The 26,854-nt window shown below is 32.5% G+C and overlaps 5 protein-coding genes across 11 annotated transcripts in view; 2 read left to right on the top strand and 3 right to left on the bottom strand.

Annotated features, from left to right (window-relative positions):
* Positions 1-3: 3 nt before the first annotated feature.
* Positions 4-3,440, bottom strand: LOC119606687 (negative elongation factor A-like). Its single transcript, XM_037960248.1, is given in 5 exon segments — positions 4-60; positions 63-225; positions 227-2,049; positions 2,123-2,377; positions 3,009-3,440. Coding segments are annotated over 5 exon segments (2,505 nt in total). The 5' UTR covers positions 3,216-3,440.
* A 752-nt stretch (positions 3,441-4,192) lies between these two features.
* Positions 4,193-5,088, top strand: LOC119606692 (ATP synthase subunit C lysine N-methyltransferase-like). Its single transcript, XM_037960256.1, is given in 5 exon segments — positions 4,193-4,328; positions 4,331-4,369; positions 4,372-4,473; positions 4,553-4,734; positions 5,056-5,088. Coding segments are annotated over 5 exon segments (474 nt in total). The 5' UTR covers positions 4,193-4,210.
* A 487-nt stretch (positions 5,089-5,575) lies between these two features.
* On the bottom strand, positions 5,576-10,833 carry LOC119606694 (protein O-GlcNAcase-like). The gene is given in 12 exon segments (XM_037960258.1): positions 5,576-6,078; positions 6,080-6,600; positions 6,676-7,106; positions 7,164-7,231; positions 7,287-7,346; positions 7,349-8,031; positions 8,097-8,182; positions 9,160-9,277; positions 9,333-9,839; positions 9,842-9,991; positions 10,056-10,165; positions 10,231-10,833. Coding segments are annotated over 12 exon segments (3,273 nt in total). The 5' UTR covers positions 10,437-10,833; the 3' UTR covers positions 5,576-5,745.
* Positions 10,834-11,035: 202 nt separating this feature from the next.
* On the top strand, positions 11,036-13,047 carry LOC119606698. The gene is made up of 5 exons (XM_037960266.1): positions 11,036-11,501; positions 11,630-11,785; positions 11,907-12,044; positions 12,098-12,312; positions 12,378-13,047. Exons 1-5 carry the CDS (start codon positions 11,379-11,381, stop codon positions 12,490-12,492), a joined length of 747 nt encoding a protein of 248 aa, XP_037816194.1. The 5' UTR covers positions 11,036-11,378; the 3' UTR covers positions 12,493-13,047.
* An 849-nt stretch (positions 13,048-13,896) lies between these two features.
* LOC119606695 (actin-binding LIM protein 1) overlaps positions 13,897-26,854 on the bottom strand; it is a 29,244-nt gene continuing 16,286 nt past the window's right edge. For 2 of the 7 annotated variants that reach the window (XM_037960261.1, XM_037960260.1), the window contains exons 2-11: positions 23,572-23,882; positions 21,355-22,035; positions 20,816-20,872; positions 20,084-20,607; positions 19,835-20,008; positions 19,632-19,771; positions 19,090-19,178; positions 14,928-14,994; positions 14,613-14,854; positions 13,897-14,488 (exon numbers count right to left, since the gene is read on the bottom strand). In XM_037960261.1, the coding sequence (XP_037816189.1) occupies positions 14,375-14,488; positions 14,613-14,854; positions 14,928-14,994; positions 19,090-19,178; positions 19,632-19,771; positions 19,835-20,008; positions 20,084-20,607; positions 20,816-20,872; positions 21,355-22,035; positions 23,572-23,882 (2,399 nt within the window). In that variant the 3' untranslated portion in view covers positions 13,897-14,374. Of the gene's footprint in view, positions 14,489-14,612; positions 14,855-14,927; positions 14,995-16,826; positions 16,979-19,089; positions 19,179-19,631; positions 20,009-20,083; positions 20,608-20,815; positions 20,873-21,354; positions 22,036-23,571; positions 23,883-26,854 lie in introns of those variants that run through there. The other 5 variants (XM_037960263.1, XM_037960262.1, XM_037960259.1 and 2 more) reach the window with 4 other exon arrangements.

The following is a 26,854-nucleotide window of genomic DNA, read 5'->3' as shown; positions in this document are numbered from 1 at the left end:
TGGCTATAAAGGTGGTGGATTGCCACCACTCACATTGATCGTTTGCTGCTGGGGCTGCTGTGTTGACGTATAACCACCGAAGAGCTGGGTGAAGTTTTCAATAGAATTTTTGTTGATGTCGGTGTTTGGGGTGCTGATGAGGTTGTTTGATACGAGGTTTGATGTTGACGATTTGGTGTAAATGTTGTTAATGTTGGTAGTGTTTGTTGCTGCTGTTGTTGTGTCAATATATTGTGTGGTTGTAGTTGTCGGCTGTTGTTGTTGCTGCTGCTGTTGTATGATTTGAGTCTTTTGTGGTTGATTTGAAGCCTGTTGTTGTTGTTGTTGCTGCTGCTGTTGGGCTCTCTTGGCTGGTTGTATGATGGTTTGTGAAATAATAACCGGCCCACTGTTGGTGGCATTCTTCAGTTGACTCAAAGGCATCGATTTTATGGCCTGGGCGGTTTGCGGTGTGGCATTCTGTGTTGTGGCCGTGGCCGTTGCCAATTGTTTTTGTCTTAAGGCTGCCGTTTGTGAGGGTGTCGAAGCCAATATCACTGGTGTAGAACTGTTAATCAATATGGGTTGCTGTTGTTGCTGTGTCTGTTGCTGTTGTTGTGTTACTTTACCAGTTTTTGTTGAGGTAATTTTCACGGAAATATTGTTGGGTAAATTGGCCAATGGATTTGTTGACGTTGAATTGCTGGCAGGACGCATGGGTTGTTGTTGTGTTATTATAGTTCCTGGCTGAGTGGTGGTACGCACCAATGGCTTGATTTCTAGTTTTTCCATTTTGATAGGTGTTGTCGGCGTGTTCTGTTGACGTACAGTCAATGTTTGCTTTTGCTGTTGTGGCGACGTACGTATTATGACATGCTGTGTGGTTGGTTGCTGCTGAGATGTTGACGTTTGTATTTGATGCAATGTCGGCAAAGCTTGCTGTTGTATAATAACTCTTTGTTGGCTTTGTGGCGCCAGTTGTTGAGTTTGCTGTTGTTGCTGCTGCTGTTGTTGTATACGCTGACCTAAGGTTTGAGTTTGTGTATGTTGAGTCGTGATAGTTGGCTGCTCTATTTTTTCGACTTTTATATTGGCCGGTACCAGTATTTCTTCACTTTCAATTTTGATTTCTTGCTTAATACGTTTATTTACATGATTTAGATTATTATTGTTGTTAATGGTTGTTTGCTGCTGTTGTTGCTGCTGCTGCTGCTGCTGTTGTGTTTGTAAAGTGATGGTTGCTTTCTCCGGAGACTGAGTTGGCATGATGGTCTTAATCAAAGTCTGTGTATTGGGTTTGGTGTCTTCCAGTTGAGAGTTATTAACACTATCCAATATACCAGCTGGAGTGTTTTGTGCATAACTCAAAGATGGTGGAGCATATTCAGGAGTTACAGATGGTTTTTCATCCTCCTTTATGGTAGCAGTTGCTGCAATAATGACCGGTTTAATGTCTTCCTTGGTATCAGAAGCGTGACCTTCATCGGCACTGCTACTTTGACTTTGATTGAGAAGATTCGTTTCAGTTTTAATTTCGAAACTATTATTAGCGGAAGTGGGCGTAGTGGGGGTATTTGCCTCTTTTCCACTTTGGGAACTATTATTGGCAGCCGAAGGCGAAGTGCTACCAGCAGCGGTTGCTGCAGCAGCTGCGGCAGCTGCCGCCTTTTGTTCTTGTTTTCTAGCCTGTTCTTCAAGTTGCTGTTCACGTTTACGTTTCTTGGCGGCAGCATATCCTAAAGGTTGTTCGGACAATTCAATTAGTTTAATGCCACCATCCTTGCGTCCGGCTGGAGTACGACTTAAATTTGGCCGTTGAGCATTTGTCGCATTAATACTGGGGCTACGAAAACCAGATGTGGGCACTCTTGAAGGTATACCTTTAAGAGGAGTAGTGTCTGTCATTTTACGTGGCATGCCTCGAGATCTTAGGGGAATAGTTGGAGCTGAAGCCTTTTTCAGAGAAGATTGCGCATCTGCCGATTTGTGCAAAAGTTCTGTACGCAAAGTAGCACTTTTTGGTTTGCGTTTAATGGTAAAGTGCTTAACAGTATTAGGCTGTTGTCCAACCTGGAGAACAACATAATAAACAAGGAAATTAATAGCTTTTTTTAATTTTATTAGTATTTTTAATTCAACTTACCACCGAAACTAAAGCATTTTTATTGAGATATTGACATTCCAAAGGCAACATGCCCAAATCACTGTGTTTTGAAACTAGTTTTCGCAAATCGTTGACCATGTCGGTGAATATGGGACGTGTGTCCTCGTAATCCGAGATCTCTGTATTGAGCGAGCTGGTCGCAGGAAATGTTTTCATACTTTCCGCCAACATAGAAACCCATAACTCTGAATCTAGACCAGCAACTTCGATAACTTCCTCTAATTCGGCTTTCCACTATGGATAAATATTTTAGTATTATTCGATTAAACAACATTAAACAAATCAAAACAAAAACGCACACACACACTCTCTCCCTAATAAATATTTAATAACAATTTGTGCAAATGTAGGTGGACTGACTGGCGATTAGATCCCCCCAAAAAATCTAAATTAAGTGGCGGGAAAATACAACACTGATAATTCGTCAGCAAAATGATCCAACAACAAATCAATAAAAAAAAATAAATGAAATCACTTATCAACAATACTTTGCTTGTTTAATTTTACACTTTTTTGCTATTATTAAATGATAAAAACATTTTTAAACACAATATTTGTATTCGCGTTATTATTTTTTTTCTCTTTAAGAATAGGAAAAACAAACAATAGAACGGATTTTTGTTTAGCACTGACTTTTTTTATTTATATTTTTATTTTTTTACACCACCACACAATTTTCTTTTTTGTTTCTTTCTCTTTTTTGTTTTCTTATTTCACCAACATTTTATGTTTTATTGTTGTAATTGCATTGTGTGGTGTGTTGGTAATGTTGGTTTTGTGCGTGTGTATGTGTGAGCGTTGTTGAAACCGAAACTTGATTTTTTCACTATTTCACCAATATGAAGGAAAAAAATTTTTTTGTTACCTCTTCCACAAGGCGACGAGGAATATGGAAAAAACTTAATAATAATTTCAATTTGACTTGTGTCTGAAGATCGGGAAAGCATTCCTTTATGTTGCGCAACACTTCCTTGTTCAATTGGGAGCATATTGAACCACTTATCCACGAATCATTTGATGTCCCGAGTTTATTATGCAGCCACAGTGATGTGTCGCTGTCTCGCGTCGTCATTTTTCTTCTTCCTCTTTTTTGCAATTGTTCTTTTTACAGCGAACTTAATTAATATATGATTTATGTAAAAAATGGCGTCTAGCGTCACTTATGATAACTTTGTAATTGTAATTATTTTTGTAGAAAAATTATGTTTTATTATTTTTTCTTCCACTTTTTTGTTCGTCGTCTCTCTTTGCATGACGTTTTTTTATTTTATTTTTTGGCAAAGATAAGAATACGACACAAATACTCAACACACTCGTGTACAGTTGTAAAAAAACGTAGTATAACAAAAAAGATATAAGTGGTGAAATAGTTGTTTATCTGGTATTGTTTTTAATTTCAGATCCTATAATGAATCTAGATATATAACTTGTATTTGAAAAATATCCATTTTAAAATAGAATGGCAAAAAGTGAATTGCAACTAGTGAAAGGCTTGTTTATTATTGTGGGACTTAAAAATTAAAATTTTTCATATGAAACGGTAAACCTAAAAATGTTGTTGAGCGCATAACAGTCCCGGTGTATATCTTCGGATTTAATGTGTATCTATAAATCTAAGTTAAAAAAATCAATTTTAAGCGATGTCAATTATACTCCAGAACCCGTTCAAAAGTCGGAAAAGACGATATTTAATATAAAAATATTTTAAAAAAGATCTGTGACGGTTATCTTCATGAGCTACTAAATTATGTAGAAAACAGTTCTAGTACAGTAGAATTTTTATTAGTATTGGTATCAAGTATCCACTAATGGGGCTAGAAAACTCTCTATATATTTTTTGATTCAAGGAAATTATTTATATTAATACAATACCAAAATAAGCAACTCTGCACAAAAGGTGTGAAAAAGTTTCGTTGTGTTTTTATCACACCTCGATAATTGAAATAATAAAAAAAATCGATAACGCGAAACATGCCTGTTTTAGCAAAATCTTCAAAGAATTTACCTTCACTAATAGAAAATAAAAACAAGTTTGGAAATATTAAAGTTTATTAAATTGATTATAAAATGGATTTTTCTGTAACAGAAACAAAACCTAGCCAACCAAAGACTGTGTCTACATCAGCCAAATTCTTAATTTTTGCCACCGGCGGTGTGGGAGTGGGTTTGTCGGTCATTTGTTATTCGTTGTAGCTCCAGCATTTCGCCGCATTTGCCTTCCCTATGTTCAGCAACTACGGAACAAGTCAATAATGTTCTTCAGTTCCTGCCGCGCAATACTCCTAAACGTTTGCTAGATATTGGTTCTGGTGATGGAAGAATAGTTTTGGGTTTGTTGTAAAATGAAGTGCGATATGAAGGACTGTGGGTTATGTTTATATAATAATTTGTGGTTGTTTTCATTTCTAGCTACAGCAAAACATGGTCTGCAATCTGATGGAGTTGAATTAAATCCTTGGTTGGTGTGGTGGTCACGCATAGCGGCTTTACGTGAGGGTGTTGGATCGAAAACAAAATTCTTTCGTAAAGATTTGTGGAAATTTGATTTGAAAACTTATGATTATGTTGTCATATTTGGTGTCGAACAAATGGTGAGTTGAAGGATAATTGGACATAGAACCAGATTTTACTTAAAATAATCTTTAATGTTTACATAAAATGAGAATCAAGAAATACTTTAATGTACTTGTCTGTTTGGAATATTTTCGTCAGTAAGACAGACAATTTGTTCCATATTTGTCAGATTTGCACTATTTATTATAAACCGATCTATTGCTTTTCTAATCTTTTTGCTTTTTTGATTATTTGTGATTTAATCATCAAATTTGATGAGTTACTACTGTTCTACTAATCCCCCTTCTAATACTTTAGATATCTAATAATTTAAAAACAATTTTTTATCGTACTTACAGATGAAAGATTTTAGAGACAAAACTTATCGCTGAAGCCCCCAATTCCAAAGTAATAGCCTGTCGTTTTCCTCTGCCCAATTTGGAAACCGTTAAAAACCGTTGACGAAGGTGTCAATACCGTGTGGTTTTATGATCTTAGCAAAATGTCTCCACTTAACAACACAAACAAACAACAAAGTTAATAAAACAGTTCTTCAGTGGTTACTTTTTGTTGTTTTTATTTTTTGAAAAATAAAAAAAGTAATTTAAATGCATTTTTTTTTTTTTGAAGGCCGACAAAAACACATTGCAAAAAACGTTGGATATAATTTGTTTAAATATAAAAAATGTAAAAAAGTAATTGTCCACGGAAAGGACTCTAATATCTAAAATGATATATGTAAATACTACGTTAAAAAATTGTAAAAAGACGCACAAGCTACGCTTTTGCATTTCAGCGTAACTAAGTTTATAATTTGCAATTAAATATGAAAATAATACACAAGACTACTAACACAGTGCGGCATTGAATAGATTTTGAAGAGAAAATTAATAAAACTTAGTAATGAAAGTAAGCTATTTATGCTTAAGTTCCAATGTGTGTGGCTTTTTAAAAGAAGAGATTCTCAAATTGTTTTCACATAAGCTACATAACCAATTTTGAGTGTGGATAGGAGTTAAATACTATTTATAATTTTTCTGTAGGCAAATCTATGCATTGTATATGCTAAAACGTCTGCCGAAATAAATTGTATTCTCAACATCATCTCGATAAATCTCACCAAAGCCCAGTTTCAAATAATATTGCACCAGGGGTAGGGTGTAATCTTTAGCTGATAGGCGCACATGAACACCAAAGCAACCATTTGCCCGTAAGGTGGCCAATAACACGGTTATCAAACGTTTTCCCACGCCATAATCGGGTGTTAGCAAATTTGATAGAACCATCGATGTCATAACCGCCGGATATGAACTTAAAACCTCAGCAATACAAGCTATTTCACCGTCAACATGGAATTCCTTAATCATAAAGCCCAACATATCGTTTTAATTTGTCGCATTTAGAAAATGCGTTTACTTCTTCCAGTAAGTTTTGCGGATATTTTTCTTTCATTTCCGGCATCCAACACATTGCAGTATTACGCGAGTAAGTGTGATAATCCAAAGCTGCTGCTGCATAGCCTACAATCTTACCAGCGTTATCTGTGGCCACAATACAAAACTCTGGTTGTAAGGTAATGATAGGTCCAACCATGTAATCTGGTATAAGATCTCTTACTTTTTCACACAATACTACTTGCGTGTCATCGCCTTCCAATACAGCCGGAGAGGTTAAGGCCAGAAACCCTTCTGTACACACTTGATAAACCGAGGACTCATCCAGTACAGTAAATGGACGCATGGCATGATATTCAGTGGTTGGTAATTCTGGCAGTTTATATAAAAATAAATCATTACCTTGATCGACTGGCATGAGACGCTGTAAGTCGGCTATGAGACCACCACGAAATACCCAAGGTTCTTGGTCACCCGACATAAAGGCTTCCTTCCAACCTTTGCTAAACCCTTAGCAACAAAACAAAAAAAAAAAAAAACAATAAATATTTGGTGTCAATAAATCTAGTTCCACATAATACTTACATGTATACGTGCCCTGTGTATAACTATAGACATTGGGCGGAAAGTGACCTAAACGCAACCACTTAACAAATGCATTTAATAAAGATAAGGCTCCTGCTATGTCCCATACATAGCAGAACAAATCGTGGCAAATCTCTTTATTATCACACAAAGCTATCTTACGCAATAGCTCTTGTACACAATTGCACAGTTTGGTGAAATACTCGGCTCTCTGTAGCCATTCAGCTACTTCCGGTTTTGTGGGAGTTTCAGCTTCACTGCCGGATTTCTTGCACTTACCCTCATCCAATAGCACGTGAGCATTAGCTTTAAGCCAATTAAACTCATTAAGTAATTTTAAACCACGGGTGCCATGCTCAAAGGGTAAATAAAAGAGATCGCACAGTAAATACAAATCTTCAGGACTCATTTTACTCGCCTCAGATGGTATTCTGAGAAGAAATGTTTAGAGCTTTAGATATAATATAAATATAAATAAAATTACGTACTTTTCAACTTCCGTCATTTCGGCATTTGAAATTGGTGAAGATTCCACACTCTCCACTTGCATGGTGTTCTGAAAAGTTAAGACCCTTTAAATTTATTACTTTATTTTGTGTGCATAAACTTACATTAACATCACTTATTGAGCCAGTTTCAGCCATAACAATGTCTTCGTTACCACTTGTGGTCAAACTTTTCCAACATCTTCTTTAGGCGATATTTGTGAAGTGACGCTACTACTACATTCCATGGGCTCATTGCCGGTACTTAGTGGACTCAAATTATTGTCATCCACCATGGCATCTATAGACAAACCAGAACTATCAGCTTCGGTCGGTTTCTCTTCTATTGTTACATCTTCTTCTAACTTTTCAACATCTTTAGCAACAGTCTTTTCTTCATCCAACACCTCTGGCAGAATTTCTTTATCGTTATTTTCTAAATGCTCCTGAGTTTCCGGCTTCGCAACTAAATCTTCTGGTTTAATGGGTGAAATTTCATTTTCCGTATCTAGCATATCTTCACTTTCCGTATCAGATACCTCTTTGGTAGCCATTATTGGTACCGAAACTATAGAGATGGGTATCTTTTTAGGTAGCTCAATATTGGAGGCAATATTTGTAGATATTGGATTGAGTATATCTTCATTGGTCACTACTTTGGTGGGCGATACCAAAGAATTCATAACGGCATTTGATATGGGATTAACCGATGAGGAATTCACAGTGCTACAGACATCAGCTAAAGCCTGTAACTGTGTTGTATTCACCTCGGGTACGGTAACAGTCTTGGAGTTGGTAGATGTTGTTGTAGTGGTGGTTAAACTCATACAAGTATTTATAGAGGGTATAATGGGTATGATGGGCATTACCACTAAGAGAAAAGGTAGACAATTATTATATGGGTTTAAAGTTTATTGGTATTCAATTTCTGCTTACTGGTAACAGCCGGTTGAGGTTTGGTAATGGGACCCCAGGCCTCTTTTTCTATGGAAAACTCGGGAAGCCATTCGGCAATAGCATTTCTAAAATATCAATAGTGTAAATTAAATGTTAATCTAATGTATAATAAAATAGTGCGGTACAAAATCTGCTTATCAGGATCTAAACCAGCTCCGCAACTACCATTAATCACTATAATAAATTCTAAGACAATCGGACCGTTATAGACTTAGTAGGGTATTTATTAGGGTGATCGATTATTCGACATTTTCCAAAAACCGGTTTTCGAATAGTTCGAATAGTTGACATTTAAAAAAAACCGGTTGATATTTTTCAAATTCAGAAAAAACCGGTTAACCGGTTTTTCATTATAATTAAAAAAAATATATTTTAATTTGAAAAACTTAATGTCTATGTTTAAATTTGATTAACAAAACATGGCCCGAAATGATTTTTAACAGTTTAAAAGATTATAACTTTAGATCTAGTCGTCTGATTTACATTATTTCTTTAATATAAAAAATTAGGAAAAAAGTGGGACACTTCTGTTAAACATAAGGTACTATGTAATCCTAGCTTATTTTAAAAGCCCTGTTTAGGAAATTTGCATAGGCATTCCAACTCTTCCATAAAATTTCAGCCGTAAATTAATTATTGTAATTGGAATATAATCTTAAGATTGCTAAATTTTATCAAACAGTTATCAATTTTACAAATAAATTTTTTTAATTAATTAGGAAAATCAAAAAAGTTTAACCAAAAGAGCTGTAGAAAATGTACTCTAGTTCCTCGACTAGAATATTTTTAAAATTTAGACGGGCTGTATTATTATTTACTTAAAAATTTCATTTAAATAATCTTTGAATACAAAGCAAATAAAAGTATTCGAAACCGGGTTTTAAAAAGTGAAAAACCGGGTTATTCGATATTCGAAAAATCAACATTAAGAAAAACCGACACTGGTAAAGCAGAAAAAACCGGTTTTAAAACCGGTTGAAAAATCGAGTCGATCACCCTAGTATTTATGGTCGACTTTTTTACATTTTATTCTAAAACTTACTTAAGAGCCATGCGAGGATGATATATATTCTTGGATAAACAGCAGTCTACTGGTAAATCATCAGTACCATTATCATCATCGTTTTCCGTTTCCAATTTAATATCAGCAGATATGGAACCTTAAAAAATTTTTTGTGTAAAGTCACCTTAATTTATAAAGTACAAAGAACTTACTATTAATTTTCGAATCCAAACTACATCTTGACCAGTAGGCTAATGTATGAATGGCTACAGTATTAGCATGAAATTCACAATTGGGATTGGTCATGACACCTCTTAAATGGGGTATTAATTCAGGTGAACGCCCCGAATAAGGTCCCAAGAATACCCGCTTCTGGTCATAGTCATTGGCATGTAAATTATCCCAAATTACTGGTGGACGTCGTAGAATTTCCGTTATCTCCTGAATCGACTCCAAAGTAATTATTTTCGATATTACCTTACTGCCCGTCCACATGATATCGATTTCATGATTGAGCTTCGAACCCAAAGTATTTAAATATTCCGAATCATGAACAGAAGGCACAGCACGTGTACTACAGTATTGGGTGGGGCAGAAAAGAAATCGCGGATTGCCAAGATGGGTAAAGATTTCGTTGGTAACAGAAACCTGGGCATTGCCAAAAGTCTGAAAAACTTCCTTATCCGATTTCGATAACTCCGATTCTATATCATCAAAAGTAAGGCAAATGCATCGCAGCCAAATTGACTAACTTGGTCCAGTTTGCGTTTTAATGTTTGCAATTCCTTTTGGCTGCTGTAGGTCATGTCTAGACCGGGAGAGAGGGCATAGTAAAATGTTATGCCCTGTTCCTTAGCGGCAGCTATTAACCCTGTTTTATAAAATATATACAAATTAGCTACCTGTTAAACTACTTAATTTAAATTCCTACTGACCGGATAAGTGATCCGCCTCTTCCACAGTGTACAATTCACGCCAATAGGCACGATGTTTATAATCATCCTTGGGTGCATACACATATGAATCCATGCCCCATTTCTTTAACCTTAACAAAAACACATCATTTAGTACATATGTGTGTATGTAGCCTAAACAAATCAATTTGCTTACTTTCTAAATAAATCCTTTCTCTGCTCCGTGGTCCAGGGTCGCCCATAAAAACCCTCAATGACGCCGCATATAAAAGCCGGTTTCTTTTGTTCATTTTTGGGTAAATCCTTAATTATATTATTATTGCCACTGCTGCTGCCGCTGTTACTTTCTTGAGCATTCGATGTTGCTGCCACTGTTGCCTTAGTTTCATCACACTCTTCCATTTTCAATACTTTTCTAGACTCTTGTCTTACTAGAGTTTTTAAGAAATTGCAAATTCTATCGAAGCACACTTTTATTTAAATGTTAGTTGCAAATAGTTATCAATCGATATATTATTTATTTTAAATATTTTTATTCGGTTTTTTTTGTAAATTATTTAAAATTTCCTCAGAAAGAATGTGTGCAAAATTTTCGGCAAAACAAAACTAGTACAACTGACCCTCGAATAACACGTTGTAGTTTAACTTAATTTTATTATTTTCCTTTTTTGATATATCTTTCCTTGAGAGTGTTATTATATTATAAAGTCTAATTTTATATATTTGATAAATTTGTCTATTTTTTCTTTTACGCGATTATCTCTGCAATAATATTTTAAAATTTGATGATTTCATCTGCTCAGAAACTATCTATCGGGTAAATCTTTGTATAGGTGTACTGAAATCTACGTCGATTAAATTGTATAGCGTCGTTAGTTTTTAAAAATATTAGCGGCGGCTTGAATTACCAAACTGCACGAAACAACTGATTGCTTTGCCAACTATTGTTTTGCTGCCAACCGTTTTCCACTATTTGACATTCCTAACATTCGTAAACAAAAAAAACATAAATCAACAAATTTCAAAGGGGTGTTGGAATTTATTAACAATTAACCTTTTTAGTTTTATTTAACTAACAAATTAATAATTTAACTTAAGTAAATTGTTATTTACACAGAAAAAATTGAAGTGTGTTTTCAATTACCAAAATCACACTTTCAATTATTTTTTTTATTAAAGTTCAACCTATAACAAAAATTGTGTTATATATATAATTAATTTTGAACATTAAACTATGAATTACTTCTAAAAAGTGAAAAAAACCTTTCATGTTTGAATGTTAATACTGCCTAAACTTTAAAAAAATTTTTTAACACAAAAATTAATTTATAAAACAACTGTTAAATGCAACCTTTTATTGTAATACGCAACTACCGGGATGATGATGAACTTAAATGCCAGGAGCTGGTGCGTGATTATATCATGTCATTTGCCACAAAATCATTTATTTGCTTTTGCTTTCGAGAGGTGAGTGACTTGATTATGTGAATGTTTACACCTGGTAATTAGGTGGCATAGTTACTACTACTTAAGGGCCGGTCTATGCAAATCCAATTAAAATCAATAAAGTTTCTAAATGTTTCTTTCAATTGCAGATTACATTGCAGTTTATTGTTATAACTTGGGCTATTTTGTTTATATTTTTGGGTGTTCCATTAACATTTTGCTCGTTAACTATACCTGGTTGTATATTTTTCTTATTTTCTGGAACATATTTTTCTTTCTATGCAAAAGCAGTGGAGTTAATGAGGGTAAGAAATAGAAAATTTACTAAAATTTCATTTCTATGATTATGTAATGATAACTTTGAAACTCAAACCTACAACTTTTAGTAGTATTTAACTAGATTTATATTTATTTATATTTTTTTAGACCAAACCTAATCAGTCTTTGGTGGCTGAATGTTATGAACCATTTATATTTCGTTTAAAGCCAACGGAATGTACATACCAAATATTTTTGGATGACGCTCCCTATGAGCAGAGCTTTAAAAATAAATTCCGTAAAAAGGTTTGTACAAGCTTTTTAACATTATGGCTTAATAAAATAATACCTTTTTACAGATAATAGCTTGTGTTAGTGTTAAAAATCATAAAGATGTTTATAATGCTGCTTGGATCTATAGATTTGCTGTGGCTCCCGGTTATCCCTTACAAAAGATAGCCGAACCTATGATTAGTTTAGTTTCAAAGAATTGTGTTCAACAGGGTTATGCTACCTTGGAGTGTACCATGTCTGAATGGCAAGAAGAAGAGCGCGATTTTTATGATGGTTTGGGGTAATTATTAAAAATGCATATATAATTAAACCTTTTCTGATAATATTCTTTCTTTTTTCTTTTAGCTTTCTGACAAGACAAATTTACCACAAACAAATTATTGGCAGCAGCCTAACCGTTATGAAAACTCAACTAACTTATGACTTGAAAACCGACGATACTTTACAAAAACAAAACTAAATAGTTAAGGCTTCAGTAATTATGTTTCTAAAGGAGCCAGCTAAAGTATACAGCACGAATTTATAGAATCTCACTTCTACACATTCCATTTTTTATATAATATTTACACAGACTAAACAACACACTCACTATTTTACTATTGTAGATTTTTACATACAATGCTAGAAAACAACAGAAACAACAAAATTACAAAGAAATCTTCCTTTCGAATAAATAGTTTTTATACCTTAAATAGTATATAAATAGAATAAAAAGGTGTTTTATTTAATGTCATGATAATTCCTTACAGAAATTAACTGCTCTTTTAAGAAGGCGTGGTAAAAGTGGTTTATTTACAGGCGGAAGAAAAGGGTGTGTTAAAAAAGTTGTTTACACCCTACACCACTATTGTGGGGAGGGTATCATGCGTTTGTGTTGATGTTTGTAACACCTACATCCACCTTAAAGTATACCAATCAGAATTACTTTCAGATGCCCGTCTATGCATCCATGTAAACTTTTTGCGCACGCTACAGGTCGCAATTTTCAAGATAATTTAATGAAATTTGGCATGTAATCTTCTTATGACTCAAGAACAAAGCCTAAATCGGTCTATTATTATTACAAAATTCATTTAAAAATGCTAATATAAATTTCTGCATAAATAAAAAATAAAAACACATTTTCCAGCATTTGAAATTGAAATTTATTACTTTTTTTTGTTTGTTTCCATATAATTACTATTATAAGCTTATTATATTTAGAATTAATTTCTTGATTTTAAATAATTTATATCTTTGTTGTTTTTTAGTTAATAATTTTTGTTTTTTATTTATAAATAAATAAAATATATATAGTTTTTCTTTTCTTTATAATATTATCTTTTTTTTTTTTTGACATTTATATAGTTATTTTCTTTGTAACTTCAAAAAAATATTAATTAATTAATATTACGCTAAATTTGTATTGCATATGAAAAAAATTAAAGAACAAGTTGCATATAAATAGTTTAGCTGCAGTAATAAGAAGTTTAAATTAAAAAAAAAACTTTAAGGAAACAACTTGCCCTATAAAAAAGGTTTTACAAAAATATTTAAAAACAAATTAAAACAATTACATAATTATAAATTCTAAAAGATGTTTAAAATTAAAAATTAAAACAAATCATAATTAACTGGAAAAAGGGACAATAAAACCATATGTGTGAAAATTTAAACAGTAAATAGTACTTTATATAATTTTAAAGTTAAATAGTAATAATAGCAGTTGTAGTAGTAGAAATTTAAAAAAATCCTAATTTATAAAAATATATATAAAGAAAAAAAGCTTCTTAATAATGCCATGCGTTGCTACAAAAGTCGGCGGTTAAAGGCTGCATTCCTATTTGGGGGGGGGGGGGGGTGGAACTTAAAATGACTATTGAATTTTCTCTGGAGGAAAAACAAGCCAATTTAAGTGTTTAATTTTTTAATTTTTATCTATAAATAAAAACTCTAGCTGCATACGTGATGATTTCAGAGTAGGGTGTATATAGGGTGAGGGATTTCTTTTATAATTAAAATTTATTTTGTTTTTTTTTTTTTTGTTTTGTGGTGTATTGGTAGTGTTTAAATATTTTAGATTTTTATTTTTTTTTTTTTTGTTATTATTTTTTGGTTGTTGTTGGTTTTTTTACTAAAGCTGTTTTAACATTTAACGTGTTTTTTGTTTTGCTTTTTTTTTTAGAAGTTTTTGCAAAATAAATAGTTTTTAGAAAAAATATATATTTGTTTTGGTATCAATTTTCACAGTTTTTCTTTCAAAACTGCTTTTAGGCTTACAAAAAAACTAAAAACCCTTTTAATATTTCTCAATTATATTGTGTGTACGCGTGTTTGTGTTTTTTTAAGCAATTTCTTTTGATTTAGAATAGTTTTACACGTCGTTTCAATTCATTTCGTCGCCATTGAGGGAATCTGTAGAAATCGGCTCTGGTACATTGTAAAATGTGTTCAAATTCAACATCTGATAAATGGCGCTGAAAAGATAAAGATAAAATCATGTTTTGGTAATTTAATTATTCAAAAGTTTCTTTGTTTTGAACGTAATTTTGATGTCAAATTAGAATGTTTTAAAATCATAGTTTAACGCATTTTTCTTACCTCTAAATTGCAGCGATCAACATCTGAAGGCAAACGATAGTTTGTGATAACAAGCAAATGATAAGGATAAATTTTAGCCGGCTCGTGAACCAACATCGAATGGGCCATATTAGGCAAGCTGCGGCGTATTAAACCAGCCTGTGGATAGTGATAAGACAAAGCTCCCGAATATGTGCTAGAGGCGGGTAAATCACCACCCATTAAAGCGCGTCTATCACCTTCGGTTATAGAATCAACTGAGGCTAAATATTAGCAAAAAACAAAAAATAATTATTATTTTCATTATAACCATGCTAATATTGTAGTTTTACTCACCTTCTGATTTGCCACAACTTAAATCTGTACTGTGCGTTTTATCACCAAGACCTCCATATGAAAAATCCTGTTTTTTTTTGGTGGAAGGGAGAATAAATATTTTAATTGTTGTATCTTAAAGTTGTTATTAATTTTATGTACTAAAAGCCATTAATTACGAAAAACAGAAATTATTAAAGAAACTTTAAATACATGCTTAAAAAATGAAAAGAAATGTGCATGCTTTTTTTAAAGCGTGTAACTAAGTTTTAATATAAAGTCTAAATAAAATGTAAAATTATGAGAATTCTTTGTCAAGATACGGCCTATATCTCCAAAATAAAAATGTTTAAAATGAAAAAGCTGTTTGTGTGTTTTAATGCAATAATAATAAATTGTTTAGTAAACTTTTGTGCAAAAACAATTCTGGGACCTAGGTGACCTGTATTAAACAGAATTTCACGATCAAATAATAAGAATATTTGGCAAATAGGAACGATTATAGTTTATTATGAAGCTCAAATAAGATTTTCTGGTATTGTTCCCAAATTATGATAGATTCTACAAAATTATTAACTTTTAGTTCTTGTTTAAGAACTTTTCAAAAGTAAGCCTTTATAATGATCTGATAAGATTTCCTTCTATAAGTGCCAGAATTTGGACTCGATCTAGAATCAATTTATAAATATTGTTGAATCAATCTTGAATCTATTTAGGATCAACTCAGAATCAATCAAGAAACAATTTAGAATTAATCTAGAATAAATTTAGATATCAATCTAGATATCTAATCAATCCAAAATGGATCTGTAATCAAATTATTACTTATGTAATGTACTTAGACTCAATTCACAATCAATCAGGAATCATTGTATAATTAATATATAATCATTGTAGAAATAATCTAGAATCGATTTACGATTAATTCAGAATTGATCAAGAATCAAAATAGAATTAATATGTAATCTTCTTTGAATCAACTCATGAAATTAATCTAGAATCTTTTTAAGATCAACTCAGAATTAATGGAATCAATCTAGAATCGAATATCGTATCATATCTATCTATCTATCTATCTATCTATCTATCTATCTATCTATCTATCTATCTATCTATCTATATATTTATCTATCTATCTATCTATCTATCTATCTATCTATCTATCTATCTATCTATCTATCTATCTATCTATCTATCTATATATCTATCTATCTATCTATCTATCTATCTATCTATCTATCTATCTATCTATCTATCTATCTAGCTATCTATCTATCTATCTATCTATCTATCTATCTATCTATCTATCTATCTATCTATCTATCTATATATATATCTATCTATCTATCTATCTATCTATCTATCTATCTATCTATCTATCTATCTATCTATCTATCTATCTATCTATCTATCTATCTATCTATCTATCTATCTATCTATCTATCTATCTATCTATCTATCGATCAAACGTTAGCAAGCCAGCCTATATTATGCACTTGGGTCTGGGTATAACTGTAATAGATGATTTTGACTATTTTAAGCAATTACAATATTTTTACAATTAAAGCCACAAAATAAACTTATTACAAATATTAAAGAAATAAAAATGTCTATTAAATAAGAAGTACCACTTTAAAATCAAAACCGTGAAATTAATAATCCATTACAATTAACTATGTAAATAACTAAACGCTAAAGTATTTAAATATGCAGCTGCTGCTGGCAGATGATGATGACGATTAAATAAACTAAATTAAAATAAAATCAAGCAAATTAATAACAAAAGCGGAAGAAAAAATATATGTGAATGCAAAAAAGAAATTATAATAAAATATAAATCAAATTAAAAAAGCCACAAACTGAATTGCATGTAAATAGTACGTTAAGAATGTAAATATTTAGAATGAATGAATGTATGAATAGAAAAATGTATATTTAACACTGAATGAAATTAAAAGCGCTTACGGTGACGCCGTGCATAATGGCGCCGGCCGATGTGGTTGAACTAAAAGTGTGGGAACGTGGAGCTAAGCCGTATCCAGGTTTAGGTACATGACGTAGAGAGCTCACCACTACAGAACGTAAGTGATGATGTCGATTGGATGTGTAGATGTTTTTTTAATTATTTAATTATCACGCAAAACACAGAGAGAAATATTTAATATTACACAAATAGCGAGAGAGAGAGATAGGGAGCAATAATACACAACATCAAGTAGGTGACATGCAATTTAATGTTTGTTGTTGTTTTTGGTTGAAAGAATGATGAGTATGTTGTTTTTGTTTGGATGATGATGTAGTGATGATAGTTGTCCATAAATTGTGTATGATTTCAAAAATGTTTGTGATTTATTTTATCGATGATCAAAATGATGATGATGTTGATGAAGAGTTGTATGAGTAGGGTGTTTGTGAATGATAATGATGTTGATGATATGATGTGTTTTGATGTTTTTAATATTATGTTTTGTTTTATGAATGTGTATTGTTGTTGTTTTTTATATGTTCATTTTAAAAGGGAGAAAAATGTGGCAAAAAACAAAATATATATATATTTTTTTTTATTAAAAGTGCATTCATTACATAAATAATTTGTATTTTATTCACCAAAGCCCCATTTTTAATAAAAAAATATCGAGATAGAGAGTTCACATTAAAGTTTTTAGTAGCAGTTTTGTGGTTGCAAACGTCATATGTTGTTCCATTATTGTTTTTGTTAAATTTGTCGTTATAAATGTAATGTTGTTGATGTTGAATGATTAATATTACGTTGGGACAGACAGGTTGTGTACAAAAACACCATTAAATGTTGTTGTAGTTTTTTTTTATTCGTATTAAAAGGCAATGTTGATCCATAAATATTAATAATTTTTTTAGTTTATGATTATTTTTGTTAGGCAGCATTGAATAAAAGACAAGAGGAGAAAACAAGTCAGAGCAGAGGAAAAAAAAGAAACAAAAAGAGAAATTATGTAGATGATGAGAAACCAACACAATTGTCTTAATTAAGATCCCATTTATTGTTTTTTATTTGTGAAATTGTAAGTTCAAGCTAAATTTGGAGAGTTTACAAAATGTTTAAACTTTCAAAGAGTACAGCAGTTAGATTATAGTCCAAACTATTTAGATAATAGACAAGGATATAGTCAAGACAACAGTGGACTATTTTTTTGACCTATAGCCCTGTAATAGAACTGTAATCTGAACCACAGACTGTATTATAATCTATAGTCTGGACTGAACTGTAGTCTGAACTATTGTTTAAACTATAGACTGAACTGTACTTTATAATGACGACTTTAGTTTGAACTCTAGTCTTGACTATATCCTGGTATATGATCTATACTATTGTCTGGACTATAACCTAAGCTACTATTTTCAAAACAGAGTCCTTCCTACTCCATAGTTTTTTTTTCAGTCTGTAACTCAGACTATAGTTTAGTCTATATTCCAGAGTATAGAACGGACTACAGTTCGGACAGTAGACTACAGTATATTCTAAATTCCAGACTAAAATTTGGACTATAAACCAGAATACAGTTCAGACTTTTGTCATAACGTTGTTCTTTCTACTCCAATTTACAGTTTGAACGTAGTGAACTACCAACTTAATTAGTTCAGACTATAACGCAGGATTATAGTGATGACTGTTTGTCCAAACATTTGTCGACATTCCGCTTTTAAAACGTTCTTCCAAATTTTGCCTGAACCATTTATTTTATCTAATAATCATCATTGTAGCTACAGAAAAAAAAAATTAAATAACCATAACTTCACCATCGTTGTTAATCTGTAAATTAATGTGTATGTGAAAGAAAAAAGTGTGTGGATGGATAGATAGATGAATTATTCTGTAATGTAATGTGCTGTGATGTATACATATTGTAAATGCGTGTGGTGTGTGGCTTAATGAGTTTTAAGTTCGATGATGATGTAATTTAACCATTACTAGTTATTATTAATATTGCATTAATGTTATTAATATGATCTTAACCACAAGAGTTTAGTTTTTTTTTATACCAACAACCAAAATACTTTTGTTTTATTAACAAAACACAGCATTTACAAATATAAAGTAAAAGGAAAGCAATAGGTTTCTGTTATAAACGGTTTTAGCGTCCAACACTTATGTAGTTGGTAGTAAGTAGTAGAGTAGAGAATTGTTGATATTTTGCACACTTACTGAACTATAGCCATTGCGTATATACGGCGGCAAGGTTGATGTTTTAAATCCATATCCAGGTTTTGGTGGTGATCGGTAGGAATGTATAGCTGTGTTTTTTATTTTATTGGTTGGTAGTTTACAGTTGGTTTTTTTTTTTTGAATATTTTCAGAATTCAAAGTGAAATCAAGTTTTTTTTCAGTAACAGAACAAAACACCCCAAAAGAATTTGTGTTTTTTATTTTGTTTAAATAAATTATAAACCGAAATAAATTATAAAAAGAAAATTAATAATAATAAAAAGTATAAAAATATATAAAAACAAAAGTTTATAATAAAGAAGAAAAAATAAAATAATTAAAAACTCCCATAACCTATAGCTTGGGTATAAATGTATAGAAGGACCTGTGTTTGTTTCTAAATTGTTCAGTATTCAATATTTTCATTATTTTTTTGCCATAGTAAGGAAAGTGTTAACTTCAGGAATTGTTTTATATTTATATAAGTTTTAAACAATATTTAAAGTTCGATGTAACTGTGCTTAGGTTATTTTCCGACTTACCGTTATAACTGGGTGCATTGCCCAATGATTTACCAAGTGAACCTCTGTAGCTCGTTGAACGATCGAACATTTCATCTTCGTAGAATGGTTTCTGATGATCCAAATTACGTGATGGTGAGGCACCAATAGGAGACTCGTATCTTTGATTAAAATAAGAAATATAATGAATTGTTAATGAAAAATATTTAAAACAATATTTGTACCTTAATTTATATACTGGTTCTTTGGATGCTGAAGGTGTGCGTGATGCATTTCTGGGATCTAGATTTTGTTGTTTCCACTTGCGGTATTTAGCAGTTTCTTTTAAATCTTTAGCTATAGCAGAACCAATGCCGGAATTTAATTTTTCCAATTCTTTAGCTTCACGTTGTAAACGTCTAAGGAAAATATCAAAACAGAAATTTAATTTTTTTTTAGAAAATATTTAAAAAAAAAAAAAAAACTCAACTTACGAATCTGTTTCACCATTTTTCGTTTCGGTTTCTTCTTCATCATCCGATACGGGTACACCTTTGTATGAATCGCTATAACGCCGTCTTCTTTCGGGATCTGTGTAGGGATATGGCGGTGCAGGAAAATCATCACGTTCGATTTTGGGTTTTTCACCCGGTTGTGGCTTTTTGGCTCCCGGATAATGTGACAATTCTATGGGTTCTTCGTTGTTCATGGCAGGACTTTTTGGTCTGGGTGTTTCTGAACTTATAGCATCCACCAACACTTTCATGGCGCTGCGTGTACGCGAGCCAGGACGTGATGGTGGTCGACTGCCAGCCACTGAACCGGCATTGCTAGTGGCATATGATGATGGCCTATGGAAGTGTGGTGAGAGTGGAGTCTTATCATATGGATCAATCGGTTTACGCAAATAATTGGGAGCATCTGTTAAATAGCTGTAGGTGTAGATACGTGAAATATCTTCTCCGCCATGACGGCCATATTCACGTAATATCAAACCAGGACTAACCGTACGGAAATGCTGTAAATTCAAATTAAATGGATAAACATTAATATCAAGTCTTTCTTAACCAAAAAATGTAAAGACAACTCTCTTTATATTCTTGATTATATTGAGGTTTAAAGTTAGTAAAAGTGAGAGAGATAGCGAGAAAGTAAAATGCATTAAAAGCAAAAAAATCATAATAAAATATGTTTCAAAATTAAAAAATAAAATTAAAAAAACAAACCTTGCGGCTAGAGGAATATACGGAACCATTAAAACTCGGCGTTCGGGAGCGTATGTACTGTAAACAATAAAAAAACAAAAAAGAAAATCTTGCAAGCTCAGAAAAATGGTGTGAATTTTAAACAAAATAAAAAAAAAATAATATTAAAAAAATGGAATTATGTATTGAAGATGACTGAAATTGTAATGAGTAGTATTTTAATGGTGTAAAAAAATCTCTAGTTTTAAACCAATTGCGGTAAGTTGGTGGGTGATTGTATCAGTTGTTATATTAGTAGTAACTAAAGTGAATAGTTATTTCTTTCTACAGCCAGCTGGGGAAGTGGGTGTGCAAAGGTTATTTTGTGTGTGTGTGTATGTAAAAAAGATGTAATGAAATTTAACAGAAGGTTTAAGCCAAATCTTATTAGAATCAAATCACCCCATTAAATAATTTTGTTCTCTTATGTTTCATTTCATGTACAACTTTTATAGTAGAGTGTAAATTTCCTGTAAGTAAACCCAAATCATGTGTTACGTTTATCTTAACATTTAACTCACCATATCACTTAAAGCACTCGAACTCATGCGGTCACATTCGGTATCGGTGAAATTGCCATTTGAAACACCAACACCACTGCCTCCATTCAATATTAGACCAGTTTCATTGGGTCCAGGACCACAACGTGGATGCCATATAGCACTGCCTTGCAAATACATTTCCTCACCATCACCAAATGGATCACCACATTTGGTGCAGCGAGCACATGTTGGATGGAAATGATGATTTTCTCCCGCCTGCAATACTTTGCCGCTAATAAAACGATTACAGTAGGCGCACTTGACACCGAAGGATTTCTGATAACATTTCTCACAATACGGCACACCGTCTTTACCCATATATTCACCATTTAAAACGGCAGTACAGGATTTACAACGGAAGCACCAAACATGCCATTGACGATCTAATGCTACTAATGCTTGACCCTCCTTTAACAATTCTCCACAGCCGGCACAATCATTGGGATCGTAGTCCTCTTTTAAATGTGCCTTATCCGATAAAACACCAGTGGTCATTTGTTGATGGGCCGTAGCACGAGTTGGTGACTCAGCCACAGGTGTTGGTGATACTGTACCATCTTTGGTTACTTGCTGTTGTTGTTGCTGTTGACGTGTGGGTGATATAGCACCGGGACCAGCAACACAATTTTCACAAAGCACCTCTTTACCCGTGTTAGTTACCTGGAAAGTAGATGTGATAATTTTGTTTCATTTAATTTAGAACGTAGATAGATAGATAGATGATAGATAGATAGATAGATAGATAGATAGATAGATAGATAGATAGATAGATAGATAGAGATAGATAGATAGATAGATAGATAGATAGATAGATAGATAGATAGATATATAGATAGATAGATAGATATAGATAGATATATAGATAGATAGATAGATAGATAGATAGATAGATAGATAGATAGATAGATAGATAGATAGATAGATAGATAGATAGATAGATAGATAGATAGATAGATAAATAGATAGATAGATAGATAGATAGATAGATAGAGATAGATAGATAGATAGATAGATAGATAGATAGATAGATAGATAAATGATAGATAGATAGATAAATGATAGATAGATAGATAGATAGATAGATAGATAGATAGATATATAGATAGATAGATAGATAGATAGATAGATAGATAGATAGATAGATAGATAGATAGATAGATAGATAGATAGATAGATAGATAGATAGATGGATAGATAGATAGATAGATAGATAGATAGATAGATAGATAGATAGATAGATAGATAGATAGATAGATAGATAGACAAATAGATAGATAGATAGATAGATAGATAGATAGATAGATAGATAGATAGATAGATAGATAGATAGATAGATAGATAGATAGATAGATAGATAGATAGATAGACTGGAATTTCCTGCTTGTCTCTAAGTAAACATGGAATTAAAGTGTTAATTTAATTTAAAAAGTTGCAAAAGCTACTACATATTTTCCTTTTTTAACATTATCTATGTTTTTCAATATTGTAAATATTTATTTTTTTTTTTCTTTCATACGTATCGTAAAGTAGATAACACAAGTTCAATAATATTTTAAAAAATCAAACGTTTTATGTATAGCTAAGACACTTGTCGCTGATATTATTAGAAATATATAAAGAAATAAAAACTAGAAAAAAAAAACACTTAGAGAATGACGTCAACATGAGTCATAGACAATTAGATATTTTGGCTATATCCAATAACCAAAAATTTAAACAATTAGAACCAAATAACACATACATATTTACATATAAAATGTTTTTTTATTACAAAGTCAAGTCGTGAACTTATGTTTAATAAAAATTTAATTAATATTATACATATGTATGTATGTATGTATGTATGTATGTATGTATGTATGTATGTATGTATGTATGTATGTATGTATGTATGTATGTATGTATGTATGTATGTATGTATATTGCAAACGCTGCAAGAAATAACCTGTCTCTATGTCTTAAAATTATTTTACTAAAAAGCTAATAAAAACTTTTTGTAATATTATGTTTATTTATTCGGCCTTTAATTTATCACACACACCTCCAACAAAAATACAAATTTTTCATTATAGCCATAATTAATCAAACATATAGATAAATACAAATACCAATCACATTTAATACGCTTTATATAGATAAAACAAATAAAATAACATTTAAAATATTTTCGTATTTTTCATCGTCGTCGTTACTTACCTTACTACCAGATTTAAATGGATGTTTACATTTGGAACATGTGAAACACTTTTGGTGATAAGTTTTGCCCATTGTTGAGACCACTTCTCCCTCCACATAATTCGAACAGGCAGCACATTTTGTACCATATAAACGCTGATAATCGGGTATACAATAGTAAGCACCATCTTTGGTAAAGAAACCACCTGTGGCTAATGATTTCTTACACTGACAACATTGGAAACAGGCCTTATGAAAATGTTTATCAGCGACACGTAACACTTCACCGGAACATTTTTTGTCGCATTTGGCGCAATAGATTTTTTGTTTACCTGTAATTAACAAAAATAAAATAATTTGTATTATTATTAAAAAAAAAGAAATATGTAAAATGATTATTACAAACACATGTCTCATAACCAAAAAGAGTAAAAAGTTTAAATGCTTTAAGAATATAAATTAACAGCAGAGTCACAAAAAAAGAAAAAGCCACAACAATTTTTATAAAATACACCTCATTACAAACCCCAACGATTATCTCATCGTCATCATAAACTATAAAATATTCACAGAGAGACAGACACACAAAAAATCATTCGCACAATTGAAACCAAAAATGAACAAAAAAATGTTGTAGTCATCATTATCATCATCACCGTTCTAATCATCATCTTCATTCATTTTAGCAGTAGCATAACATCATAATATTACTTTTTTCAATTTTTTGTTTTTGCAAAAATGTATTTTGTATGTATTTAAATAAAAAACATGTATTTTTTTGTTTGTTTATTTACTTAGATATTCGTATGTTTATTTGTTTGTTCGTTGCTGCGTCTAAATAAATAATATAAATTGTATGTATACGTCCGTCAATTACTTTATCTCAAAAAAAAAAAAAAACAGACAGACAGAAAGTGGTCGCTCATATATCAGCATTAGTGATGCCAAATTTAAGAATTTTTTAGAATTAATGGGTATGTTGTTATATAGTATGTGGGTTTGTGTGATATTTTTAGCATATTTATATAATAGAGTCTTATCCGACTTCTTGCCTGGAAACTAGTCAATGTAATAACATGATCTTTTCTGAAAACTTCAGAAACGGATCTCTACTACTATCTAGGAATCTATCTATCTATCATCTCGATCTATCATCGCTGAACATCTAATCGATACTAGCACAGATCTATCTCATAAAACTCAGCGAATCTACTACTATCGAGCGACACGCGACTACTAGCGACGATCATCCGATCATCTATGCTATGCTATCTATCTATCATCATCTATCGATCTATCATATCTATCACGAGCGAGCGAGGAGCGCGAGCGAGCGAGCGAGCGAGCGAGAGAGCGAGCGAGCGAGCGAGCGAGAGCGAGCGAGCGAGCGAGCGAGCGAGCGAGCGAGCGAGCGAGCGAGCGAGCGAGCGAGCGAGCGAGGAGCGAGCGAGCGAGCGAGCGAGCGAGCGAGCGAGAGCGAGCGAGCAGCGAGCGAGCGAGAGCGAGCGAGCGAGCGAGCGAGAGGAGCGAGCGAGCGAGCGAGCGAGCGAGCGAGCGAGAGAGCGAGCGAGCGAGGAGCGAGCGAGCGAGCGAGCGAGCGAGCGAGAGAGCGAGCGAGCGAGGAGCGAGCGAGCGAGCGAGCGAGCGAGCGAGCGAGGAGCGAGCGAAGCGAGAGAGCGAGCGAGCGAGCAGAGCGAGCGAGCGAGCGAGCGAGCGAGCGAGCGAGCGAGCGAGCGAGCGAGCGAGCGAGCGAGCAGAGCGAGCGAGCGAGCGAGCGAGCGAGCGAGCGAGCGAGCGAGCGAGCGAGCGAGTCTAGCTAGCAGAGCGAGCGAGCAGAGCAGCGAGCGAGGAGCTAGCTATCGATCGAGCGACGAGCGAGCAGCGAGCGATGCGACGATCATTAGCGAGCATACGAGCTGAGTCGATCGACAGGAGCGAGCGAGCGACGAGCTACGAGCTAGCGAGCGACATCGAGCGAGCGAGCGAAGCGACGAGCGATCTAGTCATCGAGCGATCTAGATCTTAGATAGCGACTAGCGACTCGATTATCTATACTAGCGATCAGCTACTATCGACATCTACTATCTATCTATCATATCTATCTAGCATCATCTATCTATCTATCTATCTATATATTCATCTATCTATCCTATCTATCTATCTATCTATCTATCTATCTATCTATCTATCTATCTATCTATCTATCTATCTTATCTATCTATATCTTTAAATTTAATTTTCTTTTGGTAAGGTACACACATATTAAAATTATCATTATGAATTGGTATAAATAATGTAAAAAGCAATTAAATATATACAAATTATTACAAATTATGCAACATTGTAATATGATATTGGGAGAAATCGTTAAATACCACAAAATAATGTAAAGACCAAATTGACAACATTGATGACGATCACAAAATAATGATGACGACTGTGGTGACCAACCAATACACTTGTGTGTAATTGTATGTACATATTGTTGTTTATTCAATTAGTAAAGTTCAACTAATTACTTGTGGCTTTTTTGTAGTTGTTGCTGTTATTATTGTTGTACAATTATTTTAGAATGTGTATGGTAAAAAATACAAAAATTATATACTTTTACACATTTTATTTATTTGTTCATAATTGGATGTTTGTTTTCTTTTTGTATGCATATAATTAAAAAGGCCTTAAATCTAGTAAAAAACTCTTTACTTTCCGAGTGTACAAAACCACTCTCTCTCTCTCTCTCTTACGATCTCAGTGCTCTTTTAGGCAGAGTGATCGTGTGTTGCCAATTTGACTGCTGTTTTTTTAAAATTAAATTCTAAAAGTTGTTTCCATGTTATTGAAAATAAATTAAAAAATATTTTTAAAAGTATTTGATGTTGTAAACAAAGTATAGTAGAAGTCAAACAGACAATTGGAGTTTTTTTGGTTTTTTGCATTTCATATAAGAAAAACAATACTCATACTTTGAAATAGAAGGGAATATTGGGGAGAAGCACCCAAAGCAATTAACAGTTCTATTTTTATACACAATTTTCTTTATTTATATTTGTTTTCTTTATTATAGTAAGCGTACGTAGTCGTAGTATGTAGTTTGTTTCCTTTTGTAGAGATTATGAAATTCTAAATGCCATTTAAGAATTATGATCTTGAAAAAATATACACACATCTTTGTGTTGTTGCTGTTTTTTATGGGTTTTTTGTTTAGAAAACTTCAAGGGCTTAAAATGAAGTGATTAGGAACAAATGTTTTTTTTTCAGTTGTTTGTTCTTATTTTTAATATCTGTTGTAAAAGTTAAAAATAGT

This window comes from Lucilia sericata, unplaced genomic scaffold (assembly GCF_015586225.1).
Source record: "Lucilia sericata isolate MDLA Ls3-8-SP2 unplaced genomic scaffold, ASM1558622v1 Contig000612F_arrow, whole genome shotgun sequence".
NCBI classification, from domain to species: domain Eukaryota; kingdom Metazoa; phylum Arthropoda; class Insecta; order Diptera; family Calliphoridae; genus Lucilia; species Lucilia sericata.
The sequence above is the reverse complement of the archived record's forward strand: the minus strand, read 5'-3'. Positions and strand labels throughout refer to the sequence as shown.